Below are 14504 nucleotides of genomic sequence, written 5' to 3' on the forward strand. Positions count from 1 at the left end.
GAGGTGAGCTCTAACTTCTAATTTGTGGGGGGATTCAAGTGCCTCCTTCTCACTTGTGTCGCTGGCAGAGTTCCCTTTACTCAGAGGACTTCAGTGTTCTTCAAGATTTTATTCTAGCTATGTTTTGCCAGACATACTGTTGTAGCCTCAGAAGACAGCTTTTCTAGTCCTTGCATAGCTGGTTATTTGCAAAGATCTCTGCATTACCTTAAAGGTGGAAAGATGATCCTGAACCTGATCCTCTCTGCAGGCAGAGCTCCAATGTATGTAACTGAAGAAGGACAGACCATGATGTTCATGTGTCCTTAAATGTGAGCGTAGAGTATCTTAGGTAAATGAGAAGACAGATGGATAGGCCCATGCAAATGTAATATAGAGTACTGTGGAACAGTAGTGGGGTGGCTCGGCTGAAACACGACATCCTTATGCTGGGGATGCTTCACCAAAACCTCTGTAGCAATGTAGTCCTTTCAGAAGTGGTTCTGTTGCTTTTAAGGAAGGTTGTTTTAAGGGCACGTTTTACTTTATATGGCAGAAATTCTGTTTTTGGTTGCTACCTCAGCATGCCCTGATTCCTGCCTATGGCACTAAGTTTGCTTAAAAATAAAGCATTTCAGCCTGTGAGAAGCTAAATTATATATATTTAATAAAGGGGGTTCCTCTTGAAATTCAGTGGCTTGTGGCATGCAGAGGATCAAAGGGGATCATCAGATAGTCCCTTTTAGTCTTTAATGTGTCAATTCTAGGGTACAAAGAGATCATGTGGAAGAGAAGCAAAGGAATTCAGGCTAAGAAAGAAAACCGTGAAGTGTAAAGATACACAATAAAGTCTCTTGTGGCAACATAGACTTATCCATCATGATCTCTGGGAAGCAATGACTGGAGATACTTTTGTGCAGTTCACTTTTTATGTGCTTCATCAGGCAAACCACCAGCACAGATGTCTCACGATGCTCCTGGTTTCAAACGAACCGTGACGTAATGGGTTGTATGTTCAGAGTCTTGTTGTTAACTTCATTGAGACAATGTGTGGATTTACAGTCAGAAGGATGGAAGATGTGGCCATGAGAGGGGCATGAGGTGGTGCAAATGGCAGTATTACAGCCCTTGAATGCCCATGGTAGTTAGGCAATGTGGAGACTTTTTATTATACAGTGACTGAATATTCCTCAGAAAGTCCCCTTTTGTGCTGTAACAAACCAAGTGGTCAAGCAATTGGAATATTTGGCAGATGTGACACTGAATCTCAGTTCATATTGGATTCTCTGCCTGAGAATGGATGGTTAGAGGCAGGTCAAAAGTTAGACATGCTCTCTATAGCTGGGATATAGACCTGTTGGGGAACCTGGCAGATGATTATTACTACATATAGCTTATAACTGATTTTAATTTTTTTAAATTTTCGTATTTTATTAATTTATGTTTTTACTGCTACTAGAAGACAGTGGTATTCTTGTAGTTCCCATGGCATTTCATTTTGTTTCTGTTGAAGCAGAAGAAGCAGGGTTCTAGACCCAGCATAGGAGCAGGGGAATAGAAACCTAATTTTTCTTCAGTACCTGGATTCTGAACCAAGTGGGATGCCTGGTTTTGTGCATCTCATATTTTGCGAATAAGTAGAATAAGCCTTTGTTCTTAAGCCATAATTTTTTTTCCGTTTGGCCTAAGTAGGTGCCTTCTCATGCATTTGTACGCACCCAGCAAGTGCCTGCTGAGGCATAACTCCTACACCTGAAGCAGCTGTAACTGCTTTCCTAACTAGCAAATGCTGCATAACAAAGCAGAAGACTTCAAGGATTCTCCAATCTTTTTTTTTTTTTTTATTACTAATGTGGGTATCACAGTGCATGATGATGTCACACAGAATAAATCTCTTGAGTCAGTTTTAACTGGTACATATAAGCTTTTGAAAAAGTATATTTTTCTTTCATGGCAAGAGCACAATTATATTGGTATTTTCACAATTCTGTTTCAGATGACAAGAAGCAGATGGTTGCAAATGTTGAGAAACAGCTCGAAGAAGCAAGGGAACTGGTATGTTTTGGCTTTTCATATATTAACTGCAAATTCCTACAGAAAATAATAGGATCATTAGCGGTAACGTTTAACACACATGATGCCCTAAAAATATTTAACAATAATATATTAGAAAATGAAATAATATTTTTTAAATAGTTCTTATTTGAGGATATGAAATACCCAAGAGGAATGCATCCTTTGTTAATCTTGTGTTAAGTGATTTAAGGTTTGCATTATCGCTGTAAGTTATCACAGGCTGCTACAGGCTTTGAGTTGTGGATTAGGTCTTTTACTTTAGGAATTGAGTTAAATATTTACACACCTGGACTGTTTGTTTTTTTCTTGTAGGACCTGTGCATCTACTTGATTTAATCTGTCTGATTGTCTTGTAGAGCAGTAGATCTTTTTTTCTCTTTTAGCAGGCGAGGCATAAAGATATTTAGTTGTTTGAGGTCAAGGGGGCAATGGTAGTGTGGATTACTGATGCGAGAAGAGTATATATGTTAATCAAGCATTAGTTAGTGGTCCGCACTGACAGAAGAAAGCAATACATGTTAAGCAACTGTGACCTTTTTGTAATTTGTTCCCATTACAGCCTCTTGTGTCCTCCATCTGGATGGAGCGTAAAAGTAAAGTTTTGTAGATGTGGACTAACTGAGCAAAGGTGTTGGTGACAGTTGAGATTGACTTTTTCCCACATAGCCAATAGTTTCTTGCCTGAAATTGCTTTTGTTTATTGCTTGCAAATGAGTTTGGTCTATCTAGTGTCAGAAATGTAATTTGACTGTTAGGATAGGGAAAGGAAATTAGTTCTTGTAGCCTGAAAGTTCTTATAATTGAGCAACTTGAATCAATTATTTGGTTACTAACTAAACAGTAATATTGAAATTCACTTTTTAAAGTGGCATAGGAAGAAAAAGGTCTCTAGGGTGTTTGTTGACAAATGTGGTGCTTTTGGTTTAAGAATTGAATTAGTGTTGTAGACCAGAGCACTGGAATAGCATCCAGGAAAGCCAGATCTTGGGATGACTCCACTGCAGGTTTACCCTGTGAGGATGGCAAGGTGCCTAACCTCTCTGATTTGGTATTCTCAGTGAGAAATACGGTAAAATTACTGTCCCATCTCATGAGGATGTTCTGAAGATATATTAAGGCCTTTTGGGCACTTTCATATTCAAACAGCTGAAAGTAAGTAAAAATCCAGAAATGTTTTTCATCTCCTTTTCTCTACAACTTGACATGGCAAAAAAGCATAGCAGTACAGGGAAATTGTAGGATGGGTGGTCTGATGAAAAATAATTCAAATTTGGTTTTCTACTCAAAGATTGGAAGGAGCAGAAATTGAGTTAATGGCTCATTACTTTTCTCCTTATGTCGGAAGAAGATCATCTAAATTTGTATTTATTCTAAGATTAAAAAGTAAAGCCTGTATCTGTACTTTTATCCTAATGATAATCTTCATTTAATGTACTGGCTTTTCTTTCACGCTTTTGTTTTAGATCTTGTTGCTAATGCTGCTAGACAGGTGCTTAATTCAATTATTGGCTTTAAGCAATTACCTAACATGTTTGTGATTAATGTCAAGGCTTAGGTTTAAAAATCAATTTGAACAAACCTGCTACTAACAGAATTGATTAAAAAGATCCTCTTTTAAACTAAAGGCTACAGTAGAAAATAAAAATAAACCTAATTCCTTGCTACTGATAGTTTTCATACACTGGTTTGCTTCATTGTCTTGAGTAGTCAAAGCTGGGTTTAGCTGATTTTGTTTTATTTCCCTCTTGGCTAGGAAATAACACTCTCATGTATTATAAATATTATTGTAGAGACAATTTATTTACATTGACTAACCATTGATTGTTTTAGAACAGTCTGTTTTGTTTGGGTAAAATCACTGGTGATTTCATCTATGTGCAGAACTGACACCAAAACTTTTCAGGCTCCCAGGCTGCCTTTTCAAGCCAGAGCTGCTGAGTAAGAGATCTCTGGAGAGAAATCCTGTCATTCTGCATCCTGTGTGGAGTATCTGAATGTTATTTTTACCAGGTTTTTAAGAAAGGAAAATGTTGTGATAACCTTAGGGAAATTCTTTGAGTGTAAAATCTAGCATGTGCTAGAAGAGCTGGAATTAGCATTTTTGAGTGAAATCTGCTTTTAAGAAGAAAAAACTGTCTGTGCATTATTTGCCTTTATGTTTTATGAGGGACACATCACAAAATTGTTGTGTTGCAAGTGCTGGGTTATTCTTATCTAGACACTTGGCTTTTTAATAATGCATGTAAATTTAGTGTTGCAAATGCTAGGTTATTCTTATTTAGACACTTGGGTTTTTTTTAATATAGTTCTCTATTTTAGTTCCAGGACTTTAGAATCAGAATGAAATAGCAAAGTCTACAAGTTTCATAAAATGCTAGCAACTCTCCAGAGCAATTTCCACGTGGAAAAGTTCTGCAGGAGGGGGAGACTTATTTTGGAGTCTCAATGGACAGCAGCAGCAGCACTACCTTACTTTGTTGTATTTTTGAATGGAATTACCATTGGTTGCTCTGCTTTATGCTGTATTCGGTGCTGGGAGTGTACTGAGTGTTGTTAGGAGCAAACCTGCTAGGTTAAACACCTGAGGAGCCTTAAGGATGCGGCCTGGTTTATGAATTTGCGCAAGAGTTAGGTGCCAAAATGCTCAGCTTCACTAGAGTGGTGGCAAGTTTGAACATACGCAATAACAGAAGTTTGAGCTTTTAGGTTTTTTGAAGAAAACTTGAGCTTCTACAGATGTTTTGAGATTTAAGTGTCAGGTTATTTTTAGCTTTTAGTAGAATTTAGCTCTGTTCTTGCTAGTGTATAAAAATATGATTTTATGACCAACAATGTGAGGCCTGAAAGTGAGGATGCATGAAATTAGGTTCACACCTGCTTGGACCGCTATCTTCTGCATGACTTCGCATGGAAATTTATCAGCCCAGCCACAAAATGTACCCATTTAATCTCATGATGACCAAAAAAAGCCATTAAGTGTCGGTCAGCCTAAATAGGCATGCTTTATCATTGTTCCTTGGACCTTACACTCTCTGATACTGACCCTTTAGAATGAACATTTTGGATTTAATGGACTGTGGTCTGATCCTTGCTGCAAATTTTGTATTTACTGGGAGATGGTTTCATTTTTATATTATAGATAAGAATTGAGACTTCAGTAAAGTATCCCGACCTTGCACATATAATTATATATATATATGAGAGGAATGTTTTCTATGTTTATAGAACATTTGAGATCAAATATATTGAGATGAAATTGATAAGAAATAAGCCATTAACTCCAGCTATCGGTTTAATTTATGGTACCCCTTTGGAAAGTTAAGCCTGAGCCAAAGAACTGAGTAGAATTAGGAATTGCTTTGTATGTTTCAATTCATTACTGACTATTTAATTAAAGTCTGCTTTACAGTTTATTATTGAATATCATTTTGTATAATCAGAATAGATCAGGCGGAATGACTCTTGAGTATCTGGTAATTCCACTGATTAAATTCAGATTCTTTTCTTACGATATGAGGATGAAATTTCAAAGTGTAAGCAAGCAATTACATAGGAATAAACTGTAGCTGTCCCTTGTGAAGACCTGTAACCAGTAGCTTGGGACCCTAACTGAAAGGCATTTCTGTTCCAGTGCCATATTGCTCAACTGAGATCAGTAGGAGGCGAGTAAATATAGTTTCAGGTGCCTACAGCAACCAAGGAGGGGTATTCCATTATCTTTTTGAGAGTAAGTTGGAAAGATTTTAAAAGGCAGGTAAGGGATTCTTCAGCTGTGCAAAATAGAATTTCCAAACAGACAGCACTATGTAGTGGAGGCTCCATGACCCAGTGGGCAGGTAATTAGCAGGCAGCTCAACCCTGGTTTATAACTCCTTTTGATTTTCTGTACCTCTGTCCCATATTCTTGCGTTTCAGGCCCCCTAGTATTCTACGTGGCAAGAATAAATAGAATATATCTTTCAAAAGCTTTTTCTATCTCTGATGTTTTAATGCATTCGACTGTACACAAGTTCTTGAATAGTATTGTCATTAAATCCTGAAATTCAGCTATTTAATATACCTACATACAGATTTGGGAAGTAGATTTAGGCAGTCATTTCAGGCTTTGTAATTCTGCCGAGTAAGCAGTATTTAAAAGAACAAGAATTATTTTATTAAACGTAGAGGCTGGTGGTAAATAAAACTTTAAACATGTATATATATACACACACGTATATACATACATATACATGTATATATATACACACACATACGTGTGTGTGTGTGTGTATAAAAACAAATAAAATACCTTTTTCAGCGAAGGGTTTCCAAAACCACACAGCTAGATGGAGGTAGGCTTTATTCTGAACTATGCTAATTTGCAGGAAGTTATTTAACCTCAGTTCACACGTATAACATACATATACATGTATATATATACACACACATACGTGTGTGTGTGTGTGTATAAAAACAAATAAAATACCTTTTTCAGCGAAGGGTTTCCAAAACCACACAGCTAGATGGAGGTAGGCTTTATTCTGAACTATGCTAATTTGCAGGAAGTTATTTAACCTCAGTTTTACTATATTTTTGTAATAAAATGTATTTGCCACATTTGGAATTGAAATCCAGAAATGTTTGACTGGAATCCTTCATTCTAAGTGTTAATAATACTAATTTTGTCACTTGTTTGTTGACTTAAGGCTGTGTAAAGATTTTCAATAAATTGTTTATATAATGCAGAATAAACAACATTTTTCATGATAAAGAAGGAATATTTCTTAGTATTTGTGAACATTTTAGGTAGATTCATCCTTGCTTTAATTACCCTTTTGATTTACATGTCTCTTCTTTATTTTTACTTGCTAGCTTGAGCAGATGGAACTTGAAGTTCGAGAGATCCCACCTCAAAGCCGAGGAATGTACAGTAGTCGAATGAGAAGCTACAAACAAGAAATGGGAAAACTTGAAGCTGATTTCGTGAGTTTTTAACATATTACATAAAGAAGGCATCTATGAGAATTTTTTAAATATAATAATGCAGTTATTCAGGCAACTTGAGAGGGTATTTTTGACTAGTGTGAGAGATGAGTTCTGCATGTATCTTGCTGTATTTATGGACAGATGAAAACCAAATTGGGGAAAAGAAGTTTCTCTTTTTGTAGCAGTCTCATACCAATATTCAAGTTGCTACCCTTCTGTCCCTTTGACCTGGATCTGAATTGTTTCTGTGCCATTAAACATTGTGAGTGTTCATGCTGTAGGAGAAATAGTCAGCTTTTAATCCTATTTCTCAAGGAATGACAGATAGAACATCAGAATTAATACTTAAATTATAATGTAAGTATAGTCTGAGTGGAAAATAGTGGTTCATTTAAGACAGCTTGTAGTAATGTGGGGAGTGACATGAAAAGCAATGTAATCTCCAATCCATGGAATTTTGAATGTAGTTTATCTCATGTGCACTTCATTTCTTAGTCTCTGTGATTTCTTTTCCATTACACTTACATTATTCTTGGCTTTTGTATAAATCAGTTATAAATACTATATTTTTGAAGTAATGGATGCAAAATAACAAGATTCCCTTGTCTAGGGGCTTCTGCTACAGTTATCAGTCCTTTCTTGTGACTAGGATTTGCACTGAATAGATTTACAAAATTACAAAGCTGTTTCCTTTAAAATCCGGAAAAAGTTCAAAGGGATTGCTAAGTGTAGGAAAATGCTATGTTAATTGGCAGCAGCTCAGTTCCTCCAGGGTAGGGAGAAAGAAATAACTGGAGAACTGTGAATTTTCTCGGTTTGCTGGCAGCAGTTTATTCCTTCAGGGGAGGGGAGTCAATGTTTATACCTGCAGCCAGGAAATCCAGCTGACTGTCACTCTTCTGTGCTTCTGCCAAGTTGAGAAGTCACACAAAAATGTATTAGTTAGAAGATGGTTGCAATTTTGTAAAGTTTGAGGAATGTTAGGAGAAAAAGACTTACATCAAAATTTTGAGACAATCTCATGCTGTTCCGCTGTAGGATGTGCGTATGGCCCTGCTGGCTAAACAGTGGCTTCCAAGAGAGAGCAATTTCTGGACCAGTAGTGAATGCTGTTTATCTTCTCAGATGTGGGAGAATTCGCTTTCAGAATATATTTGTTGCTGGCCTATTTCTCTATGTAGGCAGAAGCTGGGAATTGGTACTTCCATGTTCCCAGGCAATGGGGAATGGGAGAGTTCAGAACTGGACACTCTTTATGGAAGAGGAGAAATGAGCATGTGTGGAAGAAATGCATCAGAGCACTACGAGTTACGTGGCTGAAAGAATGTAAGTTTGTGCTCGGAGCAAAGGAGCAAAAACAACATGAGAAAGAGGAAAGAATAGATCGTAATAATGGGAAAAAACCAACAGCCCAAAACCCAAGGGTGGCATTCAGCAGAAGATCAAGGAAAAAAAGTGGAGTGAAGGATGGAGCAAAGTACTGAAAGAAAACAACAGCTATGCTTGGAAAAATCTCAGTTACATAGAAAATAGTGTTGTTACAACTGAATTCCCTACATAATTCCAGTTTCTAAGTACTAACATTTTTCTAAGTTTGTATGTGAGGGTTTGAGAATCTTTTTGGGTTGTTCTCTGGTCAATAGCAACTTGTTGGAAACTATATAACAAAATGATTCAGTTGTGAGTTCAAAGAGGGAAGAGGAGGAAGGAAAGGAAATGTTATTTTGACTCTATAAGCTGCAGGGCCGCTGAAGGTAAGAAGTTGAGAGTATTTGCTGAAATGGAAGTGGTTTTGAGTGTTCTGCCTGAATAGTGTCCCGAATGAGTTGTGACCTGTTTGACTGTAAGCAAAGCATATAGAGTTTATGTAAGAACTTTAGCAGGCCTTTAGGGAAAGCAGATCTAAGTACTTTTAAAATGAATTCACTTTTATAGATGAAGGGAAATTCTTAACTGGGAATGATACTGGGCAATTTCAGGTTAGGATCAGCTTACAGGTTTGCTGCTCAAAGTTCTCGGCTTTTCCAAGAGGCACACAGATTTGTTCTTTATAAATGGAGTTGGAATCTCAGCTGGATCCCAATGTATTTGGCTTGGCCTTTCTTCCTGTGTGAAGCAGCGTGTGCACTGAGGAGAGGACATTTCTCAATCATCTTGAAGTGTGTGTTTCATTTTAAAGAAATAATCTCTGTGAAATGAATTGCAAAAAATATATACCTCACTAGATAGTCTTTTTCAATAAGTTCTGTATTTCAAACATGAAGTGAAAGCAGAACTGGGACTGGTAGTTTTCTTTTATATTCATCATAATGAACATGAGTTTTGATCTTGTGGTTCTTTGCATGCCTTAAAGCATCTTGAAAATTTGGCCTCACCCAAGCAGTTATGGAAAACAGTAGCACAGCAACATATTTAAAAGTTAGGAGAAGGAAACGGGAAGTACGTGGGCTGCCCACAAGGATGGACAGCATTAGGGTTTGTTTGTGACGTGTAATATCTAATTACTGGGTTTATTTGATCTTGGGCAATATGTGTAAAAATGACAAAACACTGGACCATCACTTTGATATTATTTACTACATACTGTGGCATCTTAATGAGTATGTAGTGTTTTTTTCCTATGTGCTTTACTATGCCAGAAGTATATTCTGAAAAATACAGATTTGAGCTTAGTTGAGCTGTACTTTGAAAAGTTAGTCCAAACATGGCTTGTTCGTCTCTAACTTTCTGATCAAATAGGAACAAGTTGCAAATAGAAGATTTATTTCCCCTCATTGCTAAGCCTTGTTATCTTGAGTCATGCCTGCAGTTAGTTATCGGTGCTCTGCAGTCCAGAGGCGTGTGTGGAGGCAATGACATCTACCCCATGTGCTGTATTGCACACGGGTAGTTGGTAACCCACTAATTGCATTAAATCATATCTGAGGAGAAAAAGCCATCTTCCTCCATCTTGGCGCTCCCTCTTGGAGAGGAACAGTGGGAATGAAAAAAAGAATAGCTCAGTTTTGTCATTAAAGGTACTCAGATAGCAAAGCACTGTGACTATGGATGGGAAAAATTAACAAAGCATGTATTGCACCTCAGCCTAAGGCAGCAGTGGTTTCTGATGCTTGCCTCAGTGCTGTGCAGTCTTCCATGGGGAGCAGATGCCTGGGGAGAAATACAAGAATAGGGCAAGCATAAAGTGATACTTCTGTGCAAAAAAGCTGTATACACCTCAAAAGGCTAAGTTTCAGGCTTGCCTTACTGTGTGTGATAAACATGTCAAAACAGAGTAAAACTGTTAAACCTTATGTTGTCTTGTTTAACTTGCAGATGTAAATATTGGTTTTATGATCTTATTTTCAATAGTATGTACCAGTACAGCATGTTTATAGCAGGGTTTCATTCCTGTTAGGTCTCAAAAGCTGTAGTCCCAAACCTGCAGGGGCTCTGGAGCTCCTGCACGGAGCAGGCTTGCTGGGTTACAAAGATTGTGGTAATGGCTCTATCTTGTGGCCCGAAGTGGAGTTGCAGACCAGGTACTTGTGCTTTCTGGGTTGATTAAGGTCTTGGACCACCTACTAAAGAGTTTCTGAAATTTAAAACAATCTTCCTATGAGCAGGTTTTTTTCCTGCACCTACCGATGCACCATTATGTGGTTTAAGCTCGTAAATATTTTGTTTTCGACTATTTCAGATGTAGAATGTCCATGGTGACTGCCTGCATGAAGTAAGTTCTGAATGCAAAAAAAGCCTTCTGTTTTGTTGTTGTCTTTTAAGTACATGGACTATAGGTATTGTTTATTTTTTTTCAAATAAAACATTTTTTAGTTAAAATCACTGAAAATAGCCAGTGATCTTTAAACAGTGGGGATATGCAGTGGTAAAAGGCTTTCCAGATTTTATAAAAATACTTTGACCTGAATCTATCCCAGTTCATGTGAAACTGTGTGTGGTTATCTGCTAGCACTAGTATTCACCCCAAGGGTTCCACGGACCGGCTCACTGTCAGGGCACCATAAAAAAGAAAAAAAAAAGGCAGGCATTTTCCTGAAAAGCTTACAGCTGAAGTATGAGGCATTCAAATAGATGGGGAAATACAAAAATCCAGTAAGACCATATTACACAGTAATATTCTTATTACAAGAATGAATACTACATAATCAGTGCTGAAAGTGGGATGGGTGTATTCAACAAGAAAAATAGCCATCAAATAAAAGAGGAGGCATAGGAACTGTTCCTATTCTGTCATTGCAGCACAGAGGCAAATTTTACAGGTGGCATTTGTTATCAATCCAAGAGACAGTATTCATTCCTTTTAAAGACTCAGAATTGGTACTGATTTTGGTTATTCTGACCTTCAATTTAGAAGCAAAAAAAAAGAGGGGGAGAAGCCACAGATACATAGACAGATACATTGTACACAACTTGACTAAACATTTAAACATTTTTGCCATTTAAATTGTTAAATTAGTTCAGTTCAGTTCAGTCAGTAGTGAAGATACATATTAACATTTCATACCTCCTACAGGTTCTGTTTAAGGTAATTGTTGGCAACTACTGTTAAGCTTTAAAAACATTTAAGGAGATAAACAATGGAATTGCATTTGATAAAGTTAGCTCTTTTGTGTGACTCTGAAATACCACCTGAGCCCAGAAGCTCACCTGAACAACTGCTACAGCTGTGTCTGTTATATTCTGGCTGCTTTTTGCAAATATTGCTACCCTTATTTCAGTCATATTTCAGCCATGTTTCAGTCACCTACCCAGACAAATACTCATATGGCTATAAGCTTAATGAATGACATTTGTCAAATGACAAGTTAGTGGCCTGTATATTTATGGCCGGAGTCTTCCCTATCTTTCCAGTTTGAGCTAAAAGTTTAGAGACTCAGCTGTTGCTGCTGGATTATTTTGATTTATAAAGCAAAGCCTTATTGCTTTATAGTTACAAAATCATAAACTGTGTGTGGGACAGATGTGTGTATCTTCATAGTTGTATCCCAACAACATTAATAAAAACAGGGAGTCCACTATGTGTACACATTATGTATGCATGTGCTCCCTGCACCGGCAGGCATGCGTGCCTGGAGTGAAAATCTGATCTTGTTGACAAATTTGAAACTTTTGAAATCAGATTAGTTTTCGCAGTACAGCTCTTTTGAACAGGGCTGTGGAGGATTTGTTTTAATGCACATGAGACTGAACTGATTAAGTTTCAGAAGAAAGAATTTGAAATATCTGACCATGTACTTTGACAATCTAATTTTGGAAAGCATTTTGTGAACAAAAGTTCCTTCACTGTGCCATTTTTATGGATACTGTCACCTTCTTGAGATAAGTAATCAGTCTTCTACACTGTACTCAAACTGCTCTGTACAGAGGCATTGTTTTTTTTCCACTGTTCCTTTTCTAATAACTTCTGTCACGATGTTTGTCTGCTTGGGTGCTGCTGAACATTAGGCCAACTACTTTTCTAGAGAGGAAAATTCCTCATTGTCTTCAGGTTTTTTTTTACTTGTGTCCCCACCTTGGTGGGTTTGTGGTGGAAGAAGGTGGAGGCATTTGACATTTTGCAATGACTTTATTTATAATACTGCTATTTTAAGTGGGGAAAAAGTGATACAGGAAAGAATGTTTTTTGGTTTGGTTTTTTTTTGTAACATTCAAGGCCTAAACTGAGTTTTTGATGAAAGATTAAGAGGTAGTATAACTTAGATCCCCTGTAGAAAACTTACCTTAATTTATTTACATCTTAAGAATTTTTTTATAAATCTGTGTGGAAGTACAGAGAAGGAAGGAAATTTATTTCACCATGGAATTTACTAGTGATGACATGCTTTTCCTTAGAGGAAAGTGTGAAAGATGGAAGTTAACATGCTTAATTTGTAATTAACCTAAGGGGTTATGATCGTCTTAACTGAGATTCCTGAGAGGCCAGACCAGTGAAGCACACCTTACCTCCTGGGTTTTATAATTCTGTAGGTATTGCTTGCAAAGAATCCTCCCATGTTTGACCAGTAAGATGCATCTCGTGACACAATGTGTGAGGAGATAACATGCTGGGTAAGGGCAACCAAGCAGCAAATTTTTAATGTCAATAAAATTAATTCCTTAACTAGATTCTTCTCTCAACCGACTTCACCTTGATACTCATAGGAAATTCTCTGTGTCTCTCTGCAGAGATGTTGCTCATCTGTCAACATGTAGGGATAAGACTGGTGAGTTTCGTGGCATGCTGTTTGTTGGTCCTTCAGCAAGTCAGTGACTGTGGAGATGATGCACGTGATTTTAACAGAAACCAGTTTGTGGAGCACTAGACTTGGCTGAGTGATTACAAATAAAGGTGCTTTCAGGAAGTGATTTGTTGAGTCTGATAATTCTTGTGTCTGGCTGGGGGCTATGAATGTAAGGCATATTGACTCATACAGTGCACTGTAAGCATTCATGCCTCTTTCTTGCCTTTCTCCCTTCACACACAAAATGTTTTTGTATTAAATTAAGCTAAAAAGTGGTCTATGGCAGAATGAAATCCTTCTGTAAAATATGTTTTAAGGCATGTAATAGAAATTCAGCATGACATCAACTCTGCCTTTTTCACTAAACATGCTTTCTCACCTGGCAGTCTTTAGACATGTCTGGCTGCCAGCCCTCATCAGCCTTTCCCAGGTAGAGAACTATCATTTCTCTATTTACCATGTAATTTGTTTTTACATTAAAACCTCGACTTCTCAAAGTAGTAGAATTAAATCTGTTTGCTGGTCTTCCTAGCAGATGGTGGAAGAAGCAATGTCTGCTCAAAATTACTTATAGCCAGCTGGTGAGTAAAGTGACTTCATATACAAAAGGTGAATGCTGTTTTTTGGGGGGCAGAAGGAGGAAGGCTTTACTGTTTCCCACTTTCTCAGTGGTTTCTTATTTTAGTCAAGTGATACTCTCCTACCTGTCATGCAAAAAGAAGCGAGCTGTCATTGTCCTGCTTTTGATAGCAGCAGTAATAAAGCTTCTGCAGTTGGAACATAGGTGTGGGATGCGATGACGAATAAAGCAGAACAGAACGTATCTCACTCTCTCTTTGTTGTATTGCTCACCTGCACTCGTATAAGTAGAAGTTTGATTTGGTTTCTATCATGAGTTAGAAACATAAAGATTTCAAGAAAAAACAGCAGACAAGCTGAGCAAAAAAACCCATCATTTTAAGATGCTTACTTTTCAGACTAGAACTGCACCCTCAAGTTCCTTAACGTGTTATTACTCTTCTTTTTTTTCCAGCTAGAGCAGGGCTAATTTGTGTTTGACTGCAAAATAGGGAGAGACATGTGCTACTGATAAAGCAAAAAAATAGGGAGAAGATAGCAGTTTGACACTGGAAGGATTAATTACAGTCCTTTTCAGATTTCTTGATTTGTTCGTTCAGGGAATGACACTAGATGGCACTGTTTGTTTGCAAAGCAAGTCCTTTTTTCTTTCTTTCTCCTCCTCTCCCCCCCCCCCCCCCCCCT

The 14504-nt window shown here is 37.5% G+C and overlaps 1 protein-coding gene across 1 annotated transcript in view; it reads left to right on the forward strand.

Moving 5' to 3' along the window:
• Positions 1-981: 981 nt before the first annotated feature.
• VTI1A (vesicle transport through interaction with t-SNAREs 1A) overlaps positions 982-14504 on the forward strand; it is a 282249-nt gene continuing 268726 nt past the window's right edge. Inside the window, exons 1-3 of the mRNA XM_009278083.1 lie at positions 982-988; positions 1976-2034; positions 6907-7017. Coding sequence (XP_009276358.1) covers positions 982-988; positions 1976-2034; positions 6907-7017 — 177 coding nt within the window. The remainder of the gene's footprint in view (positions 989-1975; positions 2035-6906; positions 7018-14504) is intronic.

This window comes from Aptenodytes forsteri, unplaced genomic scaffold (assembly GCF_000699145.1).
Source record: "Aptenodytes forsteri isolate BGI_AS27 unplaced genomic scaffold, ASM69914v1 Scaffold15, whole genome shotgun sequence".
NCBI classification, from domain to species: Eukaryota; Metazoa; Chordata; class Aves; order Sphenisciformes; family Spheniscidae; genus Aptenodytes; species Aptenodytes forsteri.